General features: G+C 43.2%; 1 protein-coding gene across 1 annotated transcript in view; it reads left to right on the top strand.

Moving 5' to 3' along the window:
* LOC138513763 (olfactory receptor 5AP2-like) overlaps nucleotides 1-25,514 on the top strand; it is a 458,684-nt gene extending 433,170 nt beyond the window's left edge. Inside the window, exon 2 of the mRNA XM_069628851.1 lies at nucleotides 24,316-25,514. Coding sequence (XP_069484952.1) covers nucleotides 24,397-25,338 — 942 coding nt within the window. The 5' untranslated portion in view covers nucleotides 24,316-24,396 and the 3' untranslated portion in view covers nucleotides 25,339-25,514. The remainder of the gene's footprint in view (nucleotides 1-24,315) is intronic.
* The last annotated feature ends 223 nt before the right edge of the window (nucleotides 25,515-25,737 follow it).

The following is a 25,737-nucleotide window of genomic DNA, read 5'->3' on the forward strand; positions in this document are numbered from 1 at the left end:
TAGACTGTTGCACAATATGCACTGTGATGGAGGCAGGTGAAATGTGTTCAATCGAAACCTCAAAGCTATATGTAAAATCTACCATGTAAAAAATAACTTTAGTAAAACACCTTTTTAAAACCACCATCTATCTGTGCCTTCTACAACGTATACACTTCATAGCATCAAGTGGCCATACACCTACTAATCACTATTGATCAAGACCAAGGCACACATTGTAAACTGCATCCATGTTCTTACTGCCAAGCTCTTGTTATAAACTTAAAGCCTGTGTTCTGCAACACCACAGTTGTGTGTGATGAATCAGAGGTGATTATCCCAAGGAATCCGGCCTGGAACCGTTCTCATGTGGCCAGGGAAAGGCAGACACTACCTTATCCTAACCCTGGGGATGGTGTTCTGTGGGAGGATGACTTGGAAGAGGACTCCTACTCCATACTAATGATCCCATGGTATTAATGGCTTTTTGTCAAATTGAAGATTTTCCTGAAACTAAGTACATTATGAACTTCAAGTCCCAAAATGTTCTTAGTACTGAGAAGAGGAAGAGAGACACAGACTCACTAGACCATAGTGAGCCCTTTAGTTGTTCTAATGTCCCACACCTGAGTGGGACCTTTAAATATTGAAAGGCCTGCCATGTGCCTGTCAGTAGAAGAAAACCATGGCAGCCCGAGCAGCATGAGTTTCAGAAGCAGTAGGAGAATGCAGAAGTCGGTGACGCTGCTTTGCAGATAGCGGGACGCCGTACAGAAAGTTTGTCAGAGGTCATTGTGCCTAGGAGATGCAAATGATGCGCAGTAGTAAGCGGTGGTGAGACCAGCTGTCCTGGAAGAGAGACTCATTCTCTGTGTCCGACTATGCACTCCGGTGTAAGGACTTCACTGGAGCGTGTGTGGAGCTGTGTGAGCTCCAGCGAGAGACAGCGTGTGCAGCAAGAGGCTGATGGTAGCTGTCCACAGCAAGTGGATACCCAATGAGCAGCGAAGCATAACAAGTGGATCTAGAGGAGACGCCAAGATAAACCAGTGAATTGTCCTGAACTAGGTAACCCTGTGGCGCTCAAACAGAGACTGCTTCAAAAGAAACCAAATATTGAATACCGAACATGTAACTGAAAGCAGATTGAATGTTATTACTCAAAAGGGAGAGGGCGAACAGAAGGACATTGTAACCCAAATTTCCCAAAGCAAAAGGTGGCAATTGTTAAACAAGATGAATGCGACTTGCCTGAAAAGAGAGGCACAATAAGGGAAGGTTGTAACTCGCATTGCCCAAGCCAAAAATGTGCAAATATAAAATATAAAAGATACAGTTTTCCCACAGCAGGATATTCAAATAAGGGACATTATTACCTGCATTTCCAAAGCCAAGAGATATCAAGGCAGATTGAACGTAGCAGTCACAGGCTTTGTGAATCACATTGTTAAAAGGCAAGGTTGCGTGGAAAGAAATAAGATACAGCAGGAGAGGAGCCTTCTTTGTAGAAAGGATCAAGGGGGAGAGAATTGTAACCTACATTGCCAATGGCAAATTAATTCATGTAAGAATTATTGTCCTTCTGTGCAACATATGTATGAAAGAAGTTAGAAGCCACTTGTGTTAAAAGTCTTAAAAGTCCAGAGACTTATCACAGACACTGATGTTGATTTAACTTTCCCCATTGATGAGTCAAGTGTGGAAAGTTTGGAACAAACTATGAGTACGAATGGTAGTCATAGGAGTTTTAGCCTGACAGGCGAGTATACCAGAAAAGGGACAAATAGTGGTTAGTCCTGGCAGGCAAGTGGACCAGGAAGAAAATAAGTTGAAGTGCTTTAAATGTGGTAGAAGGTTGTAACTGATTATGGTGGAAAAGAATTGGCAATTTCACTTATGATTTTTGATGAACTGGTGTGTATCCATCCTGGCTGACATAGAATGTTTGAATGATCCATTCTGATCAAAGTGCTGTTTGTGAAGAGACATAATGGGATGAAAAGTGATTGGTATCCTGAGGAAAGAATCTCTTTTTCATTAACTTTTCAAATTGATGTATCAAGAAAAGAGACTTTAACAACTGCTTTAACAACTGCTCTAAAACGAGAAACCATTTCACTGGGAAATAACACTTTGCCAAGTGAACTGTGTATTCCAATTGAAGTGTAACTAGGAAAAAGAAATATCTACATTTCTAGAATAGAAATTGAAGTGTAACTACGCACAACAAAAGAACTTTCCTGAAATTAAATTTTAGTTTAAATTATCCTGATTTGATCTAGGGGAAGGGGATCCAGTCCTGATCATAAGGTTTTCTGTTTTTTTTTAAAAATATTTGAATATGTGTTGAGTTACAAAGTTGAAACTGCCAAATGGTTCCTGTATGATTTTGTAGTTTGTAATAGTGTGAGGGACATATATTTGTTGGACACCAGGTCGTTTTGTTTGGTTAGGGAAAGATAGACGTTTGTCTCACCCTTAATTATTTCAATAAATGGTGAATTGTGAGAAAACTCCACTTATGTGACTGCCTCCCATGTCTCACTCCCGCATATGCCAGGAGGATTATAGATGGAGCAAATGCAATAGTAGTCATAGGGCAATTTTGTAATGCGGTCAATTTTGAGAGATCCCTCCAGTAAATTGTGATTTGAAACAAGCTCTGTTCAATGTAAGTGGACCATTATTCAATAAAATCCAAACAATGCCTCTCAGATTCTCTAAACATTTTTGGGATGTATTCCATACCTATCTTTAAATTAGTCTTTATATCTAATCAAGCTCTACCAATGCTTGTAGCCACATAAGCTTCAGAATGGATCACTTGTCAATAACTAACACAGTCATGTGGGAGACATCTCACTGCTCCATGTAAAGAATTATTGTTATCATCCTATAATTTTCTGACCAATGATACTTGACTGATATATGCTGTTGTGTGAGCCCTATTTGAAAGGGCTGTTTTGCTGCTGTTGCTTTGGAAATGTTTTCTTTTCACCTGTATCCACGGTGCAAGAACATTAGAAAATGTGCAGTGTTTAAACGGTGCAAAACCTCTGAAAAATTACAAAGTGTCTTAACCCTGCCCACCTCACCCGGAACTCCTCAAGAGCTACAGAACACGTGCCATTGCGCACGTGCTGTTGTTTAAGGCCTGTTTGAAAGGGCTGTTTTGCGGCTGTTGCTTTGGACATTTTTTCTTTTCATCTCTATCCAAGGTGCAAGAATTTAAAAAAATGTGCAAAGTGTTTAAAAGGTGCAAAACCTCTGAAAAATTGCAAAGTGTCTAAACCCTCCCACCTCACCCGGAACTCCTCAAGAGCTACAGCGCACGTGCCATTGCGCACGCGCTGTTGTGTAAGCCGTGTTTGAAAGGGAAGTTTTAGGGCTGGTGCTTTGGACATTTTTTTCTTTTCACCTGTATTCACAGTGCAAGAACTTTAGAAAATTTGTGTTTAAACGGCACGCTTCTTGCCTGCATATTTTCCTGTGGATTTTAATAATTGCACCTTGAATAGTATATTAAGACGTATATTTGCTTTGTTTTAGGTGCAAGACCTCTGAAAAATTACAAAGTGTCTAAACCCCGCCCACCTCACCCAGAACCCCTCAAGAGCTACAGAGGACGCGCCATTGCGCGCACCCTGTTGTGTAAGCCCTGTTTGAAAGGGCTGTTTTGCGGCTGTTCTGAGGTGGGCGAGGTAAGCCATTATACCACATAACTAAATAAATCACTAAATTTGTATAACAATCTTACTAGATAGGCTTAACTGTGGGAAAATTCTCACACAACATTCCACTGACTACGTCTACACAGAAATCAGTGCACTTGCTTACTGCATGTGGAAGAGTACCAAATTTAGATTTTATACTCTAACCTCCGACATGCCATCTAATATAGAGAGAGTGTAATTAGTGGAGTGCCTAAAGCACACTCCTCTTAAAGGAAATCAGTCAGCACGCATGTTGAAAGACTACATACCTAGTGCAAAACATGGATTGTATTCCACCATGGCGGACATCCAATCATTCTATACGATCGAGCTGCACAAAGCGTCTGAAAACAGCCCCACCTCAAGAGTCTATAATCATTCTTCAAGGGGTCCCTGTGATAACGAGACAGTTCAGCAGCCGCAAACAAATCTCAGCGTCAAAACCATGGAATAAGTATCCATATCGGTGGCTGCAATCAACCAAGCTCCAACGAGAGATTCTGGTATTGATTTGCAATGCAAAACAACACTGTCATCTCCCCCTAGAATCACTGCCATGGTTCACGCGACCAACTCTTTCATACCGTTCACTGATGACCTGATAATCATTGACTCTCCACTTAAAAGAAAATCAACCTCTCATACATACAAGTGAGTGTCTTGAGACATCTGTTAATAAATCATTGTCTACATGTTTAGCTCCATCCACCCCAGTTAAATTTAGGACTAATGAACTAGAATCATCTTGTCATTCTAGTTTATCACAATCTTCTATAATGTTTAGATCTGCTCCCCCCAATTCCTCACCACTATCAATAACCTTTTGTCACGACTCTGAAGTTAAAGAACTCACTACAAATAAATCGAACGCTTTCACTTCCTCTCCTCCCTCATTGGTCGATTCATTGATCAATTCCACATTAATATCAATGAACTTGGCACTTTCCTCAGTAATCAAATTATATGAAAACATTGACGGCAGACTTAATACCCAAAGAGAGATGTTGAATAAGCTTGCAAACAAATCACAACAGGTAACTCCTAAACTGAGTGAACAGCGCATGGCTTGCTTTAAACTATTTGAAGGCCTGAGACATGGACCTCAAATAGAATCTGCGTCCTGCTCATCAGGCAAGCTTTCAAATCAAACTTGCAGCATAAATAAACAACTGGCTTTAGACAGGTGCCCCTGCGCTCGAATGACAACGCAATATCAATAAATGATCATAACGGGGACGTGGAAGATCCAATTTTTATAGGGATCAGTAATGCTCAATCTGATTTACCTGAGCTCTCTAAAAAGACCAATAGTGAGACTGTATGCATTGAACCTATCAAACCAAATCGGGTAACCCCCCCAGAATTAGTAGAAACGAAGATGATTTTGACATATTCTCAAAGCCCACTAAGGTTCTAACAACCAAGACCCCTATTTTGCCTCAGACTAAAAAAACTAAGAACATCAAAACCAACTCTATAGTTACACAGGCAACATCTAAACGATTCATAAAGAATTTAACTAAGCCAAATAAACAAACCATGGATGCAAGCGCAGCAATCATAAAAAAATACAAACATTGTCAAACGGAAATGAAGAATCTATTGAGGATAAACTGCAGAGACCTGTTGGGGACCACACACATGAACCACTGGATGAGTTTCTTGGCGAAATTGAAGCCCATAAAAATCCCCCCGCACATGTACCCAGCAAGTAATCAAAGGGCAAATGCTGAGGTACGACCGTCGAATGTGATCCATGCAGATAATAGAAAAGATCTTTCCACTCTTGAACAATGATTAACCGAGATAGAGAACTCAATACAACAACATTTTAATACCAGCGATCCCCTCCAAGAAACTCTGGCCCACATGCTGGAGTCAACTCTCAAGCCAGCATCCAACAGTTGTACTGTATATCAGTAAATAGATCTAAAACTGACATCATGATCAACAACCTATTACAAGAACCATCTCAGAGCAACATCCGACTACTCTGAGCAACACTACTACATCGGATAGTGGGACAAATAATGCTATCCACTTCTATACCTTGATAATTCAATGTAGGTCTGATCTTAAAGTAAAATACGACCTTAACCGCTCATCGGGACTTAACATATTTTCTGAGGTACCAAATCTTGAAGATTTATCATCCTTTGATATAGAACAAGTAGAGTTTCTCCATGACTCGGACTTAACCTCTGCGAGGTTATGGATCCGATCAGGTGCAATTCTGAACCTAATTTGGCAATCCACACAGTCTGTATTCGAGCTGGGATTTACTCTCAATCATGAGCCAGATGAAAAATATAACATATCTATGAGAAATTTTAAAGAGCAATCCAACTCAATACAACCAAAGAACTCTGGTATAGGCCAATTTATGTCACAGCCCACACATCTCGCCCACAGGATATCTGAACCTAAAGCAGGATAAAACTTATATCAAAGCCGTGCGTGAAACATGGTTTCCTCAGAACCATCAAACCATGAAATCACTCAGACATTTGCTTTAATATCTTGGAATACACGTGGACATAGCCACCTAATCAATAATGAAACCAACAATCTTCACAAATTTGACAACATTGCCCTCCAGGAAACTTGGTTAGTGGCTATTCCAGTGTGGAACAACTACAGTATTGTGATGATACCTGCTCTGACTCAGTCACGAGAGAGGCCCATGGCTGGTCTCTTAATAGCTACCGAAAGCTCTGCTGGCTTATTCTTAAATCAATGGGCTCAACCAAACCCATTTATCCAACTGGTTAAAATTGCCTATGGTACCAAATGCATTGCTTTTATGAGGCCTCATTACAACCTTTGCGGAATGGGTTAATGGGTGCCGCTAACGGAGGTGGACCCGTTAAACCCATTCCACAAGATTACGAGGTTCACTCGCGGGACCCAGTAAGGACGCTTACTGGGTCCCGCGAGGGGACCAGGGAGCTAACAACAGGCCGTTCTTAATCGGCCCGTTGCTAGGTCCCTCTCCCATATCCCATTGAGTTTGGCGATACTGCTTTCACCTTGGCTGCTTTTAACATAATAGCCCTGCAAGAAACATGGCTTATGGAACAACCTGTGTTGAATGATCATGGCATTATTCTACACCAAGCTAAAGCTGGTACAAAAGGTCGACCATCTTCAGGGTTATTAGTAGCGGTCAAGAGGGGTAAAGGTTTTCAAATTCAACAGTGGGCGGCACCAAATTTGTATATACAGATGGTAAAAATACGGTATCTTTCATGTGTAATTGCTTTAATTCTTATTTATCGCAATCCTGTAGCAATAGCAGATGTTAAAATTGTAAATGACTTGGAGGTACTGTTAAATACGATTTCACAAGCATCTGAAATAACGAACATCATTGTGGCTGGTGACCTAAAAGTACAATGTTTGTCACAATGTAACATAAAAGAAAACCAAACTTGTACTAAGTGGAAACATCTGATCTGCTGATGCTTAATAGCTCAGTCACATGTGACATTCCCCCAGAGAGCACCTGGCAAAGAGGTAACAGCAAATCCATCATTGACTATATTTATGTAGATACAAATACTTTTAACAAAGCTACCACATTTGAGGTAATCCCACAACCTTGCAGTGACCATGAATGCCATTTCCATAGAGCAGGTTTACACTCACAAAGCGCATAAGATAATCAGATTGCATATCAGAACACATGCCCAAGTGGCCAGTACAGAAGAACCATATATTACATGTCCATTAACAATCCAGTTACAGCATATGTCTGTTCCATCTGGTGGAACAGTGATGTTGGATGTGAAGGATTCATCTTGTGACATAAAGCATTTTAACCATCATTCCATGAGACATGACATGAGTAGGGAAAAAGAGACTAATTATGAAAAAATAGATGTTGCTTTAAGAACATTGCCTTACATTTAGACCATAATGCCATGACTACATAGCACACTTGCTGATTGTTCTGCAGTCAACACCTATTCCCATTGCCTTTGAAGGTGACTCTGGCTATCCCCAGCTTCTGTGGTTGATGTCATCTGTCCAGAACACATAGAAATCACATGAGATCGTTAATAATGAGGCATACATAAGGGACAGGCTCTGCACTGGCAGTCCCTTTGGCCTGCTGAAGGGACTGGTCTGGTGTCTTCATCAGACAAGAGGAGCGCTAATGTATAAGCCAGACAAGGGGCTACACTCTAGGTCGGGACCGGGCGACTACGGGAATGTCGGTGGGGCACCTGGGTTACATGCAGCTAAAAGCTGGAGGTAAGGCAGGCACCCTGCCAGCATGAAAAGATGTAATTACTGGCACCAGCATTGCCGGTATCGGTAATCATGACTCCATGAATGGGGATTTACACAGTCCCTCTGGCACCCGCAATCCGGCGTCAATACCACCAGGATATCGGTATAGTTGGAATGAGATCCAAGGTGAGTAACATTTTTGTGATGTGTGCCATTCTGCATAACATGTGCGCTAGGAGACATATCCCCATGCCCAAATGTTGACATGGCATTCCCAGTGGGGGATGGTGACACTTTCTGCCTCACAGTGACCATGATGAAGACTGGGACAAACGTCTCATGCAGCAAGAACATACTGAGAATTTCTTTTAAGAATATTGGATTACACATTCATCAAATGATTGTTTATAGTAAGATGGTAAATCAGTGTTAAGTGAAAACATAGATTTTTTATCAAAATGAAATGATATGATATGATATGGCATTTGTAACGCGCCTATACACAAGTGTTTCAAGGCGCGACGAGGCAGGGGGGAGGGGAACAAGGGTAGACAGACAACGATCCTACTAGGCCAGGTGTCATTCAGATCACGCAAGTGCAAGGGTAGAGGGGACTGGGAAAAAAAGCAAGGGCAAGGGGAGAGGGGAAAGTGCAGTACATGGTTAGTAGAGTACAAGATAAATAATAGGGCCAGCTGGTAGCAAGTGCAAGGGAAGTGCAGTACATGGTTAGTAGAATACAAGATAAATATTAGGGCCAGCTGGTGGCAAGTGCAAGGTAAGTGCCGGGAGAAAGGGGCTGTAGGATACAGAGACAGTCCCGTAGTGCAGGTAGGCAGTGCAGGGAAGAGTGGCTGGGCCAAGGACCGAGATCGGTGCGTGGCCCAGTTGCAGATTCAGTGAAGGTTCAGTGATTTCAGCAGGGGAGAGAGGGAGAGAAAGCAGAGGCAAAGAGGAAGGTTTTGAGGGGCTTCCGGAACCGGAGATGTTTCTCCTCAAGTTTCAGGGAGGCAGGAAGGCTGTTCCAGAGGGAGGCCCCTTCTGCGGTGAGAGATCTACCCCCAGCTCGTTGCTTGGAGAAGCGGCTGACCCTGAGGTAGTTGGAGGTGGATGAGCGAAGAGCTCGAGAAGGAAGATATTTAGGAAGAGAGAGTTGAAAGTATTTTGGCCCAAGGCCCCAGAAGGCCTTGTGGATAATGCAGAGGGTTTTGAACTTAATCCTCGCAGCCACTGGGAGCCAGTGTAGTGATTTCAGTCCTGGAGAGATACGGTCCCTGGGCTTGAGGCCAAGGACAAGTCTCGCGGTCCTGTTCTGGATGAGTTGCAAAGGGTGGAGAGTAGAGGCAGGAAGATTTAGATAGAGACTGTTACAGTAGTCCAGCTTCAAGAGAATCAGGGCTCTGGAGACAGTGAGCTTCTGGGGGAAGGAGAGGAAAGGAAGGATACCTCTGAAGAGGTGCAGCTGATAGTGTGCCTTCTTGGAGACGTCAGATATGTGAGGAGAGAAAGAGAGTGTGGAGTCGAAGATGACCCCGAGGTTTTTTGCCTTGCAGGTAGGAGCAGGAAGAGGGCCAAGGGAGGCCGGCCAGAGAGCTGCAGGGAAGGAGGGAGTGGGTGTGCCGATAAGTAGAATCTCAGTCTTACTGGCGTTAAGGCAGAGGTCGTTGGCGGCATACCATTCCTGGATAGCAGAAAGACAGTCAGAGATGAGGGAAGGGGAAGAGGAGGCCGAGGGTAGCCTGAAAATGAGCTGGGTATCATCCGCATAGCACTGAAAGTTTGGACAGAGAGCGGCGATGCAGTGAGCAAGAAGTGCCGATACTGGTTGAACAGCCAGGGGGAGAGGTTAGATCCCTGGGGGACACCACAGGTAGAGAAAAAGATGTCAGAGAGGAAGGAACCCAGTTGGAACTGGGAGGGTCGATTGGAGAGGAAGGAGGTCAGCCACGCCAGAGCCTGACCAGTGATACCCAGGTTATCACGGAGATGGTTGAGCAGGATGGTGTGGTTGACAGTGTCAAAGGCAGAAGAGAGGTCGAGCAAAATTAGAACACAAGGGGTGTTAGAGTCAAGGTTTGAGAGCAGGTCCTCACTGATGTTCAGGAGAGCAGTTTCCCTGCTTCTGGCAGCTCTGAAGCCAGACTGTTGGTCATGGAGACTACCAACAGATTCAGCATGGAGATTACGCTGGGAGATGGCCCGTTTCTCAAGTAGCTTGCCCAGGAAGGGAGTGATAGAGATTGGCCGATAGCTGGGCAGGAGGGGTCGGAAGAGGGTTTCTTAAGAAGGGGGTGCACAAGGGAGTGCTTGAGGGGGGATGGCCGCACAGAGCAGACTTTCTAAATGGAACTGTCATGCCCCTGATGCACACCAGTTCGTGCAGGGGCTCACAAGCGCAGGCAGGAGAGGAAAGGCACATCACGACAGGTAAGTATGTTTGATTTGTGTGAGTGTGTCTGTGTGTGTCTCTGTGTGTATGTGCAGGGAGTAAGTGTGTGTTGGGCTGGGAAGGAGGTGGTGGGTGGGGAAATGGGGGTTCAGTGTGGTTAAACCCCCGATTAAAACAACAACCTGTGGGAGAGGGTGGGGAAGGGATCCCCTTCCTTCCAAGGGGGGGTGGGGTATGTGATATATTGGCATTTTGAAGCCAACACAAACACGGCTGAAAGAAATCAGTCTTTTTTGTGTTCTGTCTTTAAAATGAAGAAATATCACATAGAGCCAGTACATATTTCACAACCATTCAAGATGACTGTGCTTTCCTCATTTCATTTTAGATATGTGACCTTATTTTCAGGCCATACAACACATGTCCCCTTCCTCCTCTGTTTCCCCCAAACATTTTCCCCCATCTACCTCTTTATCACCAATACACTTGCCCTCCCTACTCACTCATCCTCAACACGCTTGCCATTCCACCTTCCTTAACCCCAACACCCCAGAGCTCCTACCTCCCTTATCCCCAATATACTTGCCCTCCTCCCTCTCTTATGTCCAATGCCTTTGCCCTTTCACATCCACAACACCCTTGCCTCCTTACCTCCCTTATCCCTATCATAAGGGTCTAATGTACAGCCATTTCATTAATGTAACCGTTTCACCATACAAGGTTGCTCGGCTTGTTTGCCTTCCAAAGAGTGTTTGGATTGACAACTGGGGTTGCCAGAGAGTGAGCCTTCTATGTTGGTGACAGAAGTGGAATTTCTGTCACTTTCCTTTGTGTATTTTGTATTTTCAGGAGCAGTGTCCTCTGCGTGTTCTCAGCCCTGATGTTACGGCTTCCGTCAGCAGCCTTACCCTCTGGCCCACCAATGTATTTGATGCTGTCACTACTGTGAGGTGGCAGCACTGCTTTCCCATTGCCCTAGACATCCATCAGCTTTATCCGTGCACAGCATCTCCAATAGCCTGCAGGTGTTCTGGATGTTACTCTGTTATCTTCCCAATGCAATCCTGGTGCTGCTCAATACTGCCCAGCCAGCCCCAGATCTCTACAAATGTGTACTGGGGAACATGTGTGCAGAAGGTGTGGGGCTGTCACTCAATTACCTGTTGGTCCTACCATTGGCATCTACAGCCCAATGTCAGCATCATAGGTTCTTGTGGGTAAATTCACTGAAGCTAGTGGCACTGGATTAGTGAAGCAGGTGAGGAAGGGGTAGCAGGTGCCTTTAGACCAGTTGCAGGGTAACCCATGGATTGCTGCTACAGTATTTGACAGGTCACTAGTCTCCACATGGTCCTGCAAGCTGGTGGTGCTTGCAGTAATTGAAACTGATGCATGGTAGGTGGTGGTGTCTGTAGCAACAACTGCTGAGGTGGTGGCATTGTTCCTGCAGCATGCAGGTGGCATACAGGTACTGGTGGCAGATGAGTACTTGGCAGGGTTTTCCAGTGGGACCCGTGATTGTGGGCTGCAGAGGTGGTGACCAAGGTGCTGGTGGGTGATGTTGACACCTTATCATTCTCAGTGGGAGGCTATGTTGACCCTGATATACTGGTCCTTGATTGCTCTCCCTGTATTGTCTGTAAACTTGTTGGATGAATGGAATGCAGTCACTCATCATGGTAACTGGTATATGTCAGAATGAAAGACTTATCATGTTTGGGCATGGTGATCAAAGGCTAATGGGAGTGGTGTAGGTTCATGAGCAAGGGGAAGTCTATTCAATCATTGGTATGTGCACTTCCTGATGTGTACAAACCTTGCTGTGTGTAACAATGGAATTTTATGTTTTTGTTTTCATTTGCTCAGAGAAGTCAGCATGCTTTTGTGGCACCATGGACAGCATGTCTTTCCATGGGCTCTGTGCATCACATGCAAGGTTGGACAAAGGCAAGGAGATATGATGAAAATGTCCATGCATATTGGCAGAGGCATTGGTAATGTGACATTTCCCTGTGACAGTCCTGTTAATGTCACCTGCTTTGAATGTGGGCTCAATGTGTTTTGGGTGTTTATGTGATGCATGTGGGCACATGGGGGTTTCAGTATACTGTATGTCTAAGGTCTTAAGGTCTGGGGTAATAACTGCATCATGAGATAGCATGATGTCACATTTCCATGAATGCAAAGGTACACATGTGGCTTCACAGTCATGTGGATATGGTATCCCTCAAAGGATGGCACATGCTGTTTGGTGCCCCTGTATTAGTCCAATGGCCTATTAAACATTGCCTTGGGATCGCCATGGTATCCTTCTGATTCTGGAGCATGACACGTGAATAGTGTAGGGATTCAGGTTATCCATTCAAATCACATATATTACATTCCTACTCACCAGGATGGGGTTGACTGCCTGCTCTAACCTTTGTTCTTTAAACTCTCTCTTGCCTCCTCTATTTTCCCTCTTCTTTAAGCATGGTGTCATCTGCTCCCTTTTTTACCTAAACTTCTTGAGAGGATAGTATACTCCCAGATATCTTCCTTCCTGTGCATTCATTCTCACCCCCCTTTCCAATCTGGTTATCGCCCTGCCCACTCCACAGAGTCTGCACTTTTACACATCTCTAATTGCTTACTCTCTGCTTGTCACAATACATTTTGATAATGTCGATCATGCTATTCTTCTTTCCTCTCTTGTTCTTTCTGGATCTGGTCTTAAGTGGTTTGAATCTTATCTTTCTTGGGCTGATCAACTGTCCTCTTCCCACTCACTTCCCTATGGAGTCCCTCAGGGTTCTGTCCTTGGCCGTCTTCTTTTCTCACTATACACCATCCCTCTTCGTCTCTCATTCACTCTTTCAGTCTCTCAAGTCATTTTTATGCAAATGACACACACATCTTCTTTTCATTCTCTTCTTTCTCTCTGTCTCTTGAAATCTCTGTTTCCTCTTGTTTTTATGTTATGAAGGCATGGATACTTCCTGATTTCTCCATCTTAATTCCTCCAAAATGGAGATCCTCTATTACCCTCCTGCCTCCCCTTCTGCCATCTCTTCCCATCTTTCTTTCTTTCTTTCTTTCTTTCTTTCTTTCTTTCTTTCTTTCTTTCTTTCTTTCTTTCTTTCCCTCTGCTCAGAATCTCAGGGTCATCACCAACTCATTTCCATCCTTCCCTTCTAATATAATTTGCACTGTTCGCGCTGCTTGTTTTCATTTGTGTAATATTCAGAGTGCTCATTTGTTTTTTCTTACTGGGCTACCAAGCTCTTGATCTATTCTTTAGTCTTCTCTACGTTAACTATTGCACTGTCCTCTTCCATGGTCTTCCTTCTTCTCATCTTGCTCCTCAGAGATCTGCAATTTACTTACTCGTTCTGCTCCCTCCTTGTTCTTCTAGTACTCCCTCTTTCATATCTGCTTCTCTTCTTTCCTTTGAGCTTTATCTTCTTTTTCACTTTCTTTGCTTTACTTACAAATACGTGCATGGTCTTGCCCCTCCATACCTCTGCTCTACTTTCTATATATACCCCTGCAAGGTAACTGTTCTCTGAATGTCTCTCTTTCTCCTCTGTGTCCTGAAGCCCCCTGTCGTTCGTCCTGCTGTTTTTCATTCTCACACCTTGTTCCTGAGCATTGGAACACTCTTCATCTGCATGTTCATTCTTCTTCCTTCATCCATCTCTTTTGGAGTTAACCAAACGTTGATTTGATTCTGTCTCTTACCCATGCTCAAATGCTGTGGTCATTTACCCTGTGTCATTGTCATTTAATGTTGTACTGTCGTTTATTTGCTGGGCCTCATTACAACTCAGGCGTTAAGGGTTAACGCCACCGTTAACCCTTAACGCCTGATTCTGATTTTAACGCCTGCTTTTAGCAGGCGTTAAAATCCATGGCGCTAACCTGCCATGGTGCTAATTACGCCGCCGTAATTTACGGCGGCGTAATTAGCGCCTTCCCCACTCCCATTATGCCCTATGGGGCAAAAATGGGAATGGGGAAGGGAAAATGGGAAATGGGGATTTACCGCCCCACTCACCTTGGAATGGGGCGGTAAATCCGCCATCCACCATGGTGTAAACGGAGTTTACACCATGGTGGTAAAGTTGGTGCACTTAGCACCAAGGTTGTAATGAGGCCCGCTGTGTCTTTTTTTCAAAGTGCTTTGACAAAAGCTCTCTACAAATACAAATAAATACAAATACCATTCCCTCTATCCCAGCCACAGGACTTTCCCTCCCAAGGTATGAGGGTGAGTGGATTAGCTGTGCCACTTCCTCGTCCTGTAGCAGCTTTCTCCCACCAATGGATGGAGATTAGGGACCACACCCTTGCCATCAGGTCAGTCCACCTCTTTCAACAGTCTTGTTTTCCCGGGGTACATTGCCAGTAGCTACCACGTTATCACACATGTCTCTCCAGAAGGCATTATTCTTCAGGACTGTGGTTTTAAATTGATGCACCCAGAACAGTTCATCTTCCTGGCTGACCACCTCTTATGCAAGTTGCTGGAGTTCTGCCTCAGAGATTGTTTTTTTTTAAATCTGAGATGCAATTCGGGCACCTTCTCTTTGCATTTTCTCAGTGCATTTTTAAAACCACTTTTAGGGTTGGATAGACACATGAAATGGGTGATTTTAAGTGCATGGAATGTTCAATCACGATCACTGCTGGAAGCCCATTTCCTGATTGACATTATTTCCTCTCTGCACTAATTCCACTGATGGAATTACCATTCAGTCATTCCTAATTCTGTTCATGAATTCTTCCACTTTTACAGTGGTAATGCTGACTCTGTGGAAAAGTGTGGGATGTACACATTCTATTGGTTTATGGGGCTAATTCCATTGACCAGAATTCCAGTTACTGACGATGGTTGTGGTGTACACACATGGTTGCTATGATGTCAATGGTAAATCCAACTGGCAGAATTAGCACTGTCTTTCTCTAACGCTGGACTCATAATCAGGCTCATTTCTCTAAGGTTATATGTAATTTCATCGTTTGTTTGTTTATTCATTTGTATTGCGCGCCAGACCCAAGGGTATGTGGGCGCATGAGCAGCAGATAATTCAAAGCTTGGTTACAGGTTGCTTATACATATCTTATACATATCACTTACAGTGTTACAGTGAGGTAGCTTATACATATCATATACATATCGCTTACAGCTTATACATAACATATACCTACATTGCAGCTATATTAGGGAGTTTGCAGATAAGCATTCGTTTTAGGTTGGCGGCCGTGTGGTGTTGGGTTAGACGAATTAGAGCTCTTTGTTCTTTATCCATTGGATAACATTGCGTCTGAAGTGAGTGAAGGTTTGAGGTGACCTAAGGGATGGTGGTAGGGCGTTCCAAAGTTGGGGTGCCTTCACCTGGAAGCTGTTGCCGCCCATTTTAGTGCGTTTGTACCTGGGGACTATGAGTAGGTTTGCGTTAGAGGTTCTGGTGGGTCTGTTGGGGGTGTATTTGCATATTCTGTCTGCAAGGTAACATGGGGCAGTGTTGTTCAGACATTTGTGCGTTAGCGATGCTACTTTGAGCAAGATTTTGTCTGAGGTGTTGAGCCAGTTATGGGATTTCCGGATGTTGGATATGTGGGTTCTCTTGGGGATGTTAAGCGCAGCTCTGAGAGCGTTGTTTTGGAGCGTCTGAATTTTGTTTGTGATTTGCTTGCTGGCTCCGACGTAGAGGGCATTACAGTAATCCAATTTGGATAATACCAAGGCTCTGGCTAGTGTAATGCAACTCTGGGGCGATAGGAAGGGTTTGGCAGCTCTTATAAGCTTACATGTGTAGGCCGTGGAAGATGCCATGGAACTAACCTGTTTATGGAAGGTAAGGGCGGAGTCGAGGTATATTCCTAAAGTTTTCACTTCTCTGGCAACCTTGATCGGGTTCCCGTCTATGATGAAGTTGATATAGTTTTGGTCTAATTTGTGTCATCATTCAGGCATAGACTGTGCGAAGCCATCCATGCCTGGATGATGAGGTACACCTTGTTCACCAAGGCCAAATCCTGGTTGTAGTCTCCCGTCAGCGGGATGAGGATCTGTGTATCATCAGCGTAATTAGTATAGGTGATACCCATGCCATCTAGATCATCAAACAGGGGCTTCGTGAACACGTTGTACATAGTAGGGGAGACGCAGGAGCCCTGAGAGACTCCGCATGTGATGGGGATGGGGTCGGCAGCGGCAGTGGTGAAGAAGACACGCATGGATCTGTTGCTGAGGAATGACTCACTCCATCTAATGGCTTCTTGGGAGAAGTGCGCGGCTGAATCTAGATGATTGCAAAGGATTTTGTGGTCAACTAGGTCGAACGCCGCGGAGAGGTCTAGTAAGAGAAGTAGTGCAGTTTTACCGTTGTCTCTGATAGTGTCTATATGGGCTTTCAGATCAATGAGGGCTGTTTCAGTCCCGTGTAGGGGTCTAAAGCCTGATTGTCGCGTACCTAGGAGGTGGTTAGTTTCCAGGTGTTTTTGGATTTGTTGGTATGCTGTCTTGTCCGTATCTTAAGCAGGAAGGGGACGGTGGTAATGGGTCTGTAGTTGGTCGGGATAGAGGGGTCAAGGGAAGGTTTTTTAAGGAGGGGGAGGACCCAGGAGTCTGGTGATGAATGGCGATAGGTCTCTTGCCGCATCTTTAATGATTTGTGGGGGGCAGAGGTCGCCTTTACAGTTGGAAGGTTTGAGGCTAAGAATGATTTTTTCCACTTCTAGGGTAGTGACTTTGGAGAAGCTAAAGCGAGTACTGTTGGGTGGGATGTGAGTGGGTGGAGTACTAGGGGGGGTATTACTGGGGTTGGTGGATTTGGAGAGGGAATCTTTCTTATTTTTAATTTTGGTTTGAAGGCCTAAGACTTTGTTGTTTAGTGCATTTTGGACACTGGTGCACCATTGTTTGTTCTTCACGCAAGTATCTGGGACAGGCACTGGTGTTTCCAATTCTTTGATAATTGTAAACAATTCTTTGGTACTAGAGTTGGAATGTGCGATCCTCTGGTTATAGGATTCTTGTTTGGCAGCTATGATTTCTTTTTTGTAATTGGCCTTGATTTTGTTTAGTAATAACTTGTTGTGGTCAGTGGGAGATTGTCTCCAGATTTGTTCCATTTTACTTTTTTCTAGTCGAAGTGCTTTAAGGTGGCTGGAGAACCATTGGTTAAGGTGCTTTTTTGGTTTGCTTTTTCTGAGCTTAAGGGGTGCGATGGAGTCTAAGGCTGTGCGCATGGTATTATTGTATCCTTCTACGAGGTCATAAGAGTTGGAAGCAGGGAGTCGGTTGAGCGTGGGGAGGATGAGTGGGATCAGTTTTTCCGCTGTGATATTTTTCTTGCTTCTCGTGGGGATGGCTTCGGCTAATGTTGAGTTGATTATGGGGCTTGAGGCTTCAAGCGAGAAGGAGAGGAGGTGCTGGTCAGACCAAGATTGAGGTGAGTTATTGGTGATGAGTGCCACGCAGTTATGGTCTGCTACCCAGTCAAGGGTTCTTCCTTTGTTGTGGGTAGGGCTGGATACTTTTTGTGTGAAACCTAGTTCGGACAAGGTGTTGTTAATGAGGGTGGCCTGGTGGTCTTTGGGGTCTTTGTAGCCTAGGTTAAAATCTCCTAGGAGGAGGCATTACGAGGAATTTTTTAGGTTGTCGGTGAGGATAGCACTGAGGTCTTCCTCGAAGGATCCCAGGGGTCCAGGCGGTCTATAAAGTAGGTGAATGGATATTGTTTGCGAGTTAGCAGTGGGTAGCTTGGCTGTGAGTGCTTCGCATGATGGAAGGTGTGTAGCGGAGTCTAGTCTGATGTTGAGGTAGGTTTTGGCGATGATGGCCAGGCCTCTGCCTCTAGATTCAGTTCTATCTGCTCGGATGATGGTATAGTCATTGGGGATGGCTAGCGATAGGGCAGGGCCTGTGGCTGCATGGAGCCAGGACTCTGTTATGGCTAGGAAGTCTAGGTCTTCGGCTATGATGAGGTCTGCGATGTCCGTGGAATGGGCAATTATGGAACGTGCATTAATGAGGGCCCCTTTAATCGGAGGTGTGGAGGTTTTTGTAGAGGTGGGGGTAGTTGCTGTAATGCATGCTTTGTTTTTGCTAGTAATAGTGTTGAGTGACTGAGGTTTGAGTTTTTTTAGTGTGAGGTTGGCACATGTGCTAATGGTGATTCGGTTGGTGAGTATGGGTTGGGTGGAATCTCTGGCTCGGGGCTTGTGTAGTCTAGGTAGTCTGGACTGTAATCTAGTGAGCCTATCTGATAGGCTTGGAGGAAAGAATTGTGGAGGCATGAAGGTTTTGCTGGGCTCTATCAGGTGGGGTATTTTGTAGTCTGGGCAGACAGTGCTGGGGGCAGAGCTATGCGGGCAGGCGGATTTGACGAGGTGGAGAATGATTCTCAGCAGAATTGAATAGATGCCTGGGAGGAACATTTTGTTAACTCAGTGAGTAGGTCATAAAAAGGGTACAGAGCAGTGTGTAGGTGGATTGAGGCAGCTATTGCGGCTTGTCTGGGTTGAAAATCCAGCAATGGGGCAAAAAACAGTGAACAAAAACAGTGTGCGGGCAGGCAGAACTGCTTCAGAGAGTAAACAGGGTGCCCCTAAGTTCAAATCTAGCAGGGCAGCCAATGTGGCGTTGAATCACAGTATATGCAAGGCACATCTAAGTTCAAATCTCAGTGTATGCAGGGTACATCTAAATTCAAATCTAGCAAGGCAACCAAAGTGGCGTTGAATCACAGTATATGCAAGGCACATCTAAGTTCAAATCTCAGTGTATGCAGGGTACATCTAAATTCAAATCTAGCAAGGCAACCAAAGTGGCGTTGAATCACAGTTTAACATGGCATATGAAAATCAGAATTTTGCATTTGGAGACAGACTGGTTAGTGAATAGGTAGTTTGTGACATATGGCTAGGGCAGGGCAACGTGGCTTCCGTATGGAGGGGTAGCAACGGGGTCTAGTAGGCTGACTGGTGTGGAAGCTTGGCTTTGCATAACAGTCAGGCCATGTAGCACACGTGATAGCCCGCAGTTGCAGCAACAAACGAGTCTTGCATTACCTTGATGCATGTACCTGTGGGAAGGTCAGGTTGAAGGCAGGTTGCAGGGTTTAGGGACAGGGCACAGACCGCAGCACGTTCAGCTTGGTCAGCTCAGTCAGGTGCCTTGGTTCCTGTGCCTTCGTTCGTGGGCCGGCGCTCGCCTGCCGGCGGTGTGGATTGGCTAGTTGTGGAGACTAGCAGCCAATCCGGGAGCTTCCTGGCTCAATGGCACCAGTGGGGAGGGTGCAGGAGGCAGGGGCGGCCATGATGAAGTGTGGGGAGTCCTCGTGGCATTCAATGGCGGCAAACACTCGATTTTAGCAAAAGTGGCATGGAAACCACGTTTTTGGCAAGATTCAGAATTAAAGGTAGCACTGCGGCCAGGGGGAGTAAAGCAGAGTGGAATGGGCGTGGAAGGCAATTTCAGTTGAAATAATGGCCTGGGCTCCATAAAATACCCCAGGCCTTACCTTAGCACCCGGCAGGGGTGAGGTGCTGGTATGGCTGCTCCTGCAGCTGGGGGAGCAGGTAGAGCTCCTGCTCTGATGAGAAGGGCACTGGAAGGCAGTAGGCTCAGTCAGGTGCCTTGGTTCCTGTGCCTTCGTTCGTGGGCCGGCGCTCGCCTGCCGGCGGTGTGGATTGGCTAGTTGTGGAGACTAGCAGCCAATCCGGGAGCTTCCTGGCTCAATGGCACCAATGACTGTTGTAATTTCAAAGGTACATTTTATGGGTATTTTTTACAGAAAAAACTCATCGAAATTGATTTATTTTTATTTTTGGAGGGTTCTCCCCAAACCCCATCCCCTATTATTTTTTTTATTATTCCTGATTCCCACCAACCCCTATATAAACTTTCCCAACCCCCTATATATTTTGATGAGTTTTTTTGTCTCATAAAATATTCATAAAAAAACATCAAAATTACAACTTTCGATGAAAGAACGCTATACCTTCACTAAAGGGAAAATACAGGTCTGACTACTGAACTGCGCTGGCCATTGAATACTAGATCTAAATCAATATTCCAGAACTTCTTTCAGTTATATTCTTGATTGTTCCCCTTTGATTGCTTTAATTCCTGAGCAGTATTTTAACAGTCATCCAAAGTTATTTTATGCTTCGAAGGGAAAATGGTCTATAATTCCAAGTTTTCTATTGACACTCTTGGAAATTGTGTAACTGGAAGTTATGGCTTACCTTAGTCATTACTTTTCCTTACAGGAGGAAGCTAGTCCCTCCTAATCTTAAACTACTTTTAAATCTGATGTTTAGCAGTATATTAGGCAACTTATTACAGTCCAAGTGAAGTAAAATTCACTGAAAGCTCTTTTTTGTGAGACAATAGTCTAATGTTCTTACGTTATAGGCAGCCATGTAGATAATGTTATTACCTATCATATAAAAAACTATCAATAAGGAATGTTGGCATGGAAATGAGTATATCCGACCCACCTAGGCACTTTCAGGTGAGGTGATTCCCCTATGAAATAGTGCAGTGTTTCAGGAGGGAGAAGACTGCACTATGAAACTCGGTACAGAGGTAATATAGTGTGAACAGCAGATGCATAACACCAGGAGGCACATAGAAAGGAGCACCATTTTGTAGTTATGACAAAAGCACAAGCTTGCATGACTGCCCTGCACCAAAATCCTTAAGGCAGAATGAATCTGCACCGCTAGTTCTCACAGAAGTTCACTTCTCCCCATGTCCCTTCACTTTTGCAAATATATAGTATCTTTCAGAGGAATGTGCCCTGCAAGAGCGTGAGACACCACCAGGCTCTGCACAGTGCCTATTCATCACATCCAAGCTGCCAGAAGGCCTGTAAACCCCAACCAGCCAGACCAGAGTCAGAGCGCACATCACTGACCCGACCCCACATCCTAGTATTCCATGATAAGTGAGAGACTGCCGTGTACTAGCAGAAATGCAATTAAACCTTGTTATCTTTGCAAGCTATCTACTGGCGTATTTCCCTAGAGGGTTGTATTAACGCTGGAGTTTGTGTAAACAGGTACTTGCCTTCAGGAACAACAATTGTTACATGGTTTTATAAAAACAAGGAAGTCATTCAATACCTGAATAAAGATGCACTTGAAATTCGAATTTCAGATGAATACTGAATAGTTGGACAATTATTTAGCAGAAGCCAAATATGCAACTGAATAGTTGTCTTTTTAATAAAATAAAGTTAGTTAGACAAGACAAACTTGGAAATTAAAAACACACTTTAAAATATGTGTATACATACTCTATTGCATTTGTTTTCTTTGTTTTCTACGGGAGATGTTTACGCAAACCAGGAAAGGAAAAAGGAATACATTATCAGAAAATAAACTGTTGAATAACAACACAGTTTGAAATTATTGTGCATTTGCAGGTGTTGCTGGTTGGGCAGGGTCCAAGTAACAAAGACTAGCACAAAAGTATAGGATGCATGTATGCAATCACTGTGAGGTGAGACTGGAATGTGTCTACTCGTACATTTACATGTTCCTTTTGAGCCTGCCCATATTTAGCCATCTCACTCCAGCAAGACACTGAAACACAAAATGACTGCTCAAGTGCTACTGAATATATACCTTTGGGATGCTAAAGCCAAGCTTTCTACTTGTGGTACTTAGTGGGATGAATAGATAGTATTTTCCTTTCTTTTTCGGGTGGTGTATGTTTGTTGTGTTTTTGGGCATGGTAAAAGACAAAGGACTAAAATATGTAGGGCATGTTGGGCCCTCCATGGTTCTCTGGCGAACCTATAGGGAAAGGAGAGTGCCAATTTTCAGATCTTTAATTCGTGCATGTTTTTTTACTTATTTGTTTCACTTGTACATTCAACTTGAACCTCCTTGTTTTTATTCCACAAATAGTCCTCGTGTTTCATTCTCAAACGTTGGGAGGAGTTTTTCTGATGCCACAGTTTGGGGCATTTTGGTTAAAAACATATACTGATGCTCTTTAGTAGCATCTGCCAGTTTTACTCAATTCAATGTGACTAATTTTGTCAACATTCAAAAGTTGGAGAGTAGGAATTGTAACCTGCACATATCTGCCGCAGGCACACTTCCCACTGAGCCAGCTTACTTTCTTTATAACCTTGCCCTGGAGGCTGAATATAGTTCTTTGCTGCAGGCACACTACCCCTGGGCTAGTTGACCCAGGGTTTGGAACTTGCTGGGATCTCTACAACAGATATATTAAACCACTTAAATATATTATTTGGATTGGGAATTGGTGGGATTGGAATCTGTATTTTTTCAGATTTCTCACACAGGTCAGCAAATCAATAAGCCCCTAAAGAAAACAGCATTTTCCAATAGTGAATTCATAAACTACTGTTCCAGCTCAATGGTTTTCAGCTGCAAAATACAGAGAAGACCAGAGATATATTCAAAATATTTAGAGGTTTTCTTCAGCTCACCCCTCCCCAGAAAACAACCAGATGAAAGTGTGTCTGTCTGGCACATGAAGGACAAGGAATTTGTTTGCACTTTCACTACTCTGCTCTGGCTATACTCAATCAAAAAAGTTACAGCAACATTTTATTAATGATCCTTTTAAAGGATAAACATGACAGTCAAAGCAGTACTTAATGTATTTTCTAGGGGAAACAATTTGACTATGAGTGATAATTAAGTATTCGTCCAAAGACGAATATCTCATTTTCGGACAGAGTTTGGCCGCATACTTACACAAAGTAATTGTATTTATTTGAGGATATTTTTTACGAGAGCAGCTCTTATTGAAGTCCATTTGGGTGAATTTTATTTAAATGTGTCATTCATGGGTTGTTCTTTGAATGAAGGGTTGTATCATTACCAATAAAATACTGTTTCCAGACCTACTTGAATTCAAACATACTTAATTTCAATTAGTTTCATTGTCACTGTCTCTGCTTCTCATTCAGATGCAGCTTTCATCCCATCCCCCACTTGCCAGTCTCAAACTGTCCTCCCCATAGCCATAGGCTGAACTTCTATCTCAATCTGCATACCTTAAACAGTTCCAAAATTACTCATTATACCTTTGCTTTTTCTTTTGTTTCAAAGCACTGTGGCTGTGTCATGCATCCCTAAGGAATGGTTGTCAATCTAAATAAGCCATGAGCACTGGAGAAAAGTAAGCACACAAATGTGAAATGATACTCAATAATTCTATTTTATGAACTGGGCCAGGGAGTTGTAAAACATTCAAACCCAGTTCTTGGTTTTCTTCTTAACTTTTTCTGTTGGACTGATATAAATGCAGCACAGAGAAGTGCTCTGTGTGTGCTGCCAAACTGTGCTACTGCCAGCGTCTTGGATGACAGACGCCATTTTGGTGTTTGGTCTACTATGTGTACTTCTCATCATGCATGATGTCATCAGCGTGATTTTATGCTTTCAAATTGTTTTCTTACTGCTGACTAACATTGTATTAATTTCTAAGTTCAACATGAATGCATTAATAGAGTTTGTGGTATAGAACCAATGTTAGTATGTTAGAATGCTGATCCCTTTACTCATCAGAGTTAAAACATCAGGGTGCCAAGTCACAGGCAAGTCACAGTAAATTAGTTATGAATTCGAACCCCAGGGGTTTTGTTGTTGGTCAGAGACAAAAGACAATTTTATTTCACTTTATATTGACAATCAATTATCTCCTGTATTTAAATGTTACCCTACTGTATCTAAAGCTATAAAGAAGTATGATGCAAGTCTTAGACACCTTTCCTAAATTATTTTGTCAATATGTTATGATATGAATGCGTTACTGTATGTTAACACCATGGAATGTGGTACAACAGAATCACAAAAAAGGTACTGAAATTACTGGAAAAATTAAATGGTTAGCATGTGAATTCTTTGTGGTGTTTCTCTTGTTGGTCATATACAAAGTCCCAGACAGCAGAACTAATGTGTCACAATGAGAGCCACTGATCACCAACGTGTAACCCTAATTGTTTGTTTCTCTTTTAGATTTTGTTGACCTTTGCTGTGATTAGAGTAAAAAAAAAATCTCAAAATGACCCTTTAAGAATACTGTAATTCTCTGAAGAAATGAAAGAAGGAAATTGGACAACCGTGAAAGAGTTCATCCTTTTGGGCCTCACAGATGAACCTTCATTGAAGATTCCACTCTTTGTGGTGTTTCTCTTGGTGTACATCATCACCTTTCTAGGAAATATTGGCATCATCACACTGATTAGGATCTCTCCACGCCTTCATACTTCCATGTACTTCCTGCTCAGTAACTTGTCCTTTGTTGACCTCTGTTACTCCTCTGTAATCACTCCTAACATGTTGACCAACTTCCTCTTAGAAGACAGGTCAATTTCTGTAAATGGCTGTGTCACACAGCTTTTTTCCTTTGTGTTCTTGGGAAGTACTGAGGTGTACCTCCTGACAGTGATGGCCTATGACCGTTATATCGCTATTTGTAATCCGTTGCTTTATTCAGTTATTATGAACACAAGAAAGTGTACATGTCTTGTTGCAGCAGCATATTTTGCTGCCTTCCTAAATGCAATGATACACACCTGTTGTACATTCATGCTATCTTTCTGTGGATCTAATAAGATTATTCACTTTTACTGTGATGTTCCTCCTCTGTTGAAGCTATCCTGCTCTGACACCTCCATCAACGATGTGGTGCTTGTCCTTTTCGCTGGTGGTTCTATCGTGGTATCCCTGGTTATTGTTGTCACCTCTTACTTCCACATTGTTTCTGCCATCCTGAAGATACATTCTTCTGAGGGTAGACAGCGAGCCTTCTCAACCTGTTCCTCTCACTTTGTCTGTGTGATCTTGTTTTTTGGGACTCTTGTTTTCATGTATCTCCGACCAAGTTCTACCTTCATCATGGACCAGGACAGAGTGGCTTCAGTATTTTACACATCAATAATTCCCATGTTAAACCCCATTATTTATAGTTTCAGGAACCAAGAGGTGAAAGACGCTATTAGAAAACTTATGAGAACTTTACTTGTTTTCATTAAATGAAAACACTAGAACCTCTATAAAAATCATATATTCAAGCAACATTGGAATCACAATATTTCTTGGTGGATTTTCATTCGTTTGAATCACCTAGATTATAACTGTGTTAACATTTTGTTTTTAACCCTTCATGTTTTCATTTGTTCTGCTTTTTAAGAACCACAATGCATACGTTTTTCTGCCTGATGTTAAATTAATTAGAAAATATCCAGAAACTGCACATATTTATATGTTGTTCTATTTTGTATAGTTGTATCTCATATTTGTGTTTCTTTATTCTTTTTGTACTTTTTTCATAAACATGTTGTTAAAAAATCAAACAAAAACTGTGTTACACTTTTCTGCATGTCATCCACATGTGTGTCTACATAATTGGCTGCATTATAAATTATATTAAGTCAC

The sequence above is a fragment of the Ambystoma mexicanum genome, chromosome 12 (assembly GCF_040938575.1).
Source record: "Ambystoma mexicanum isolate Mex_15411 chromosome 12, UKY_AmexF1_1, whole genome shotgun sequence".
Taxonomy (NCBI): Eukaryota; Metazoa; Chordata; class Amphibia; order Caudata; family Ambystomatidae; genus Ambystoma; species Ambystoma mexicanum.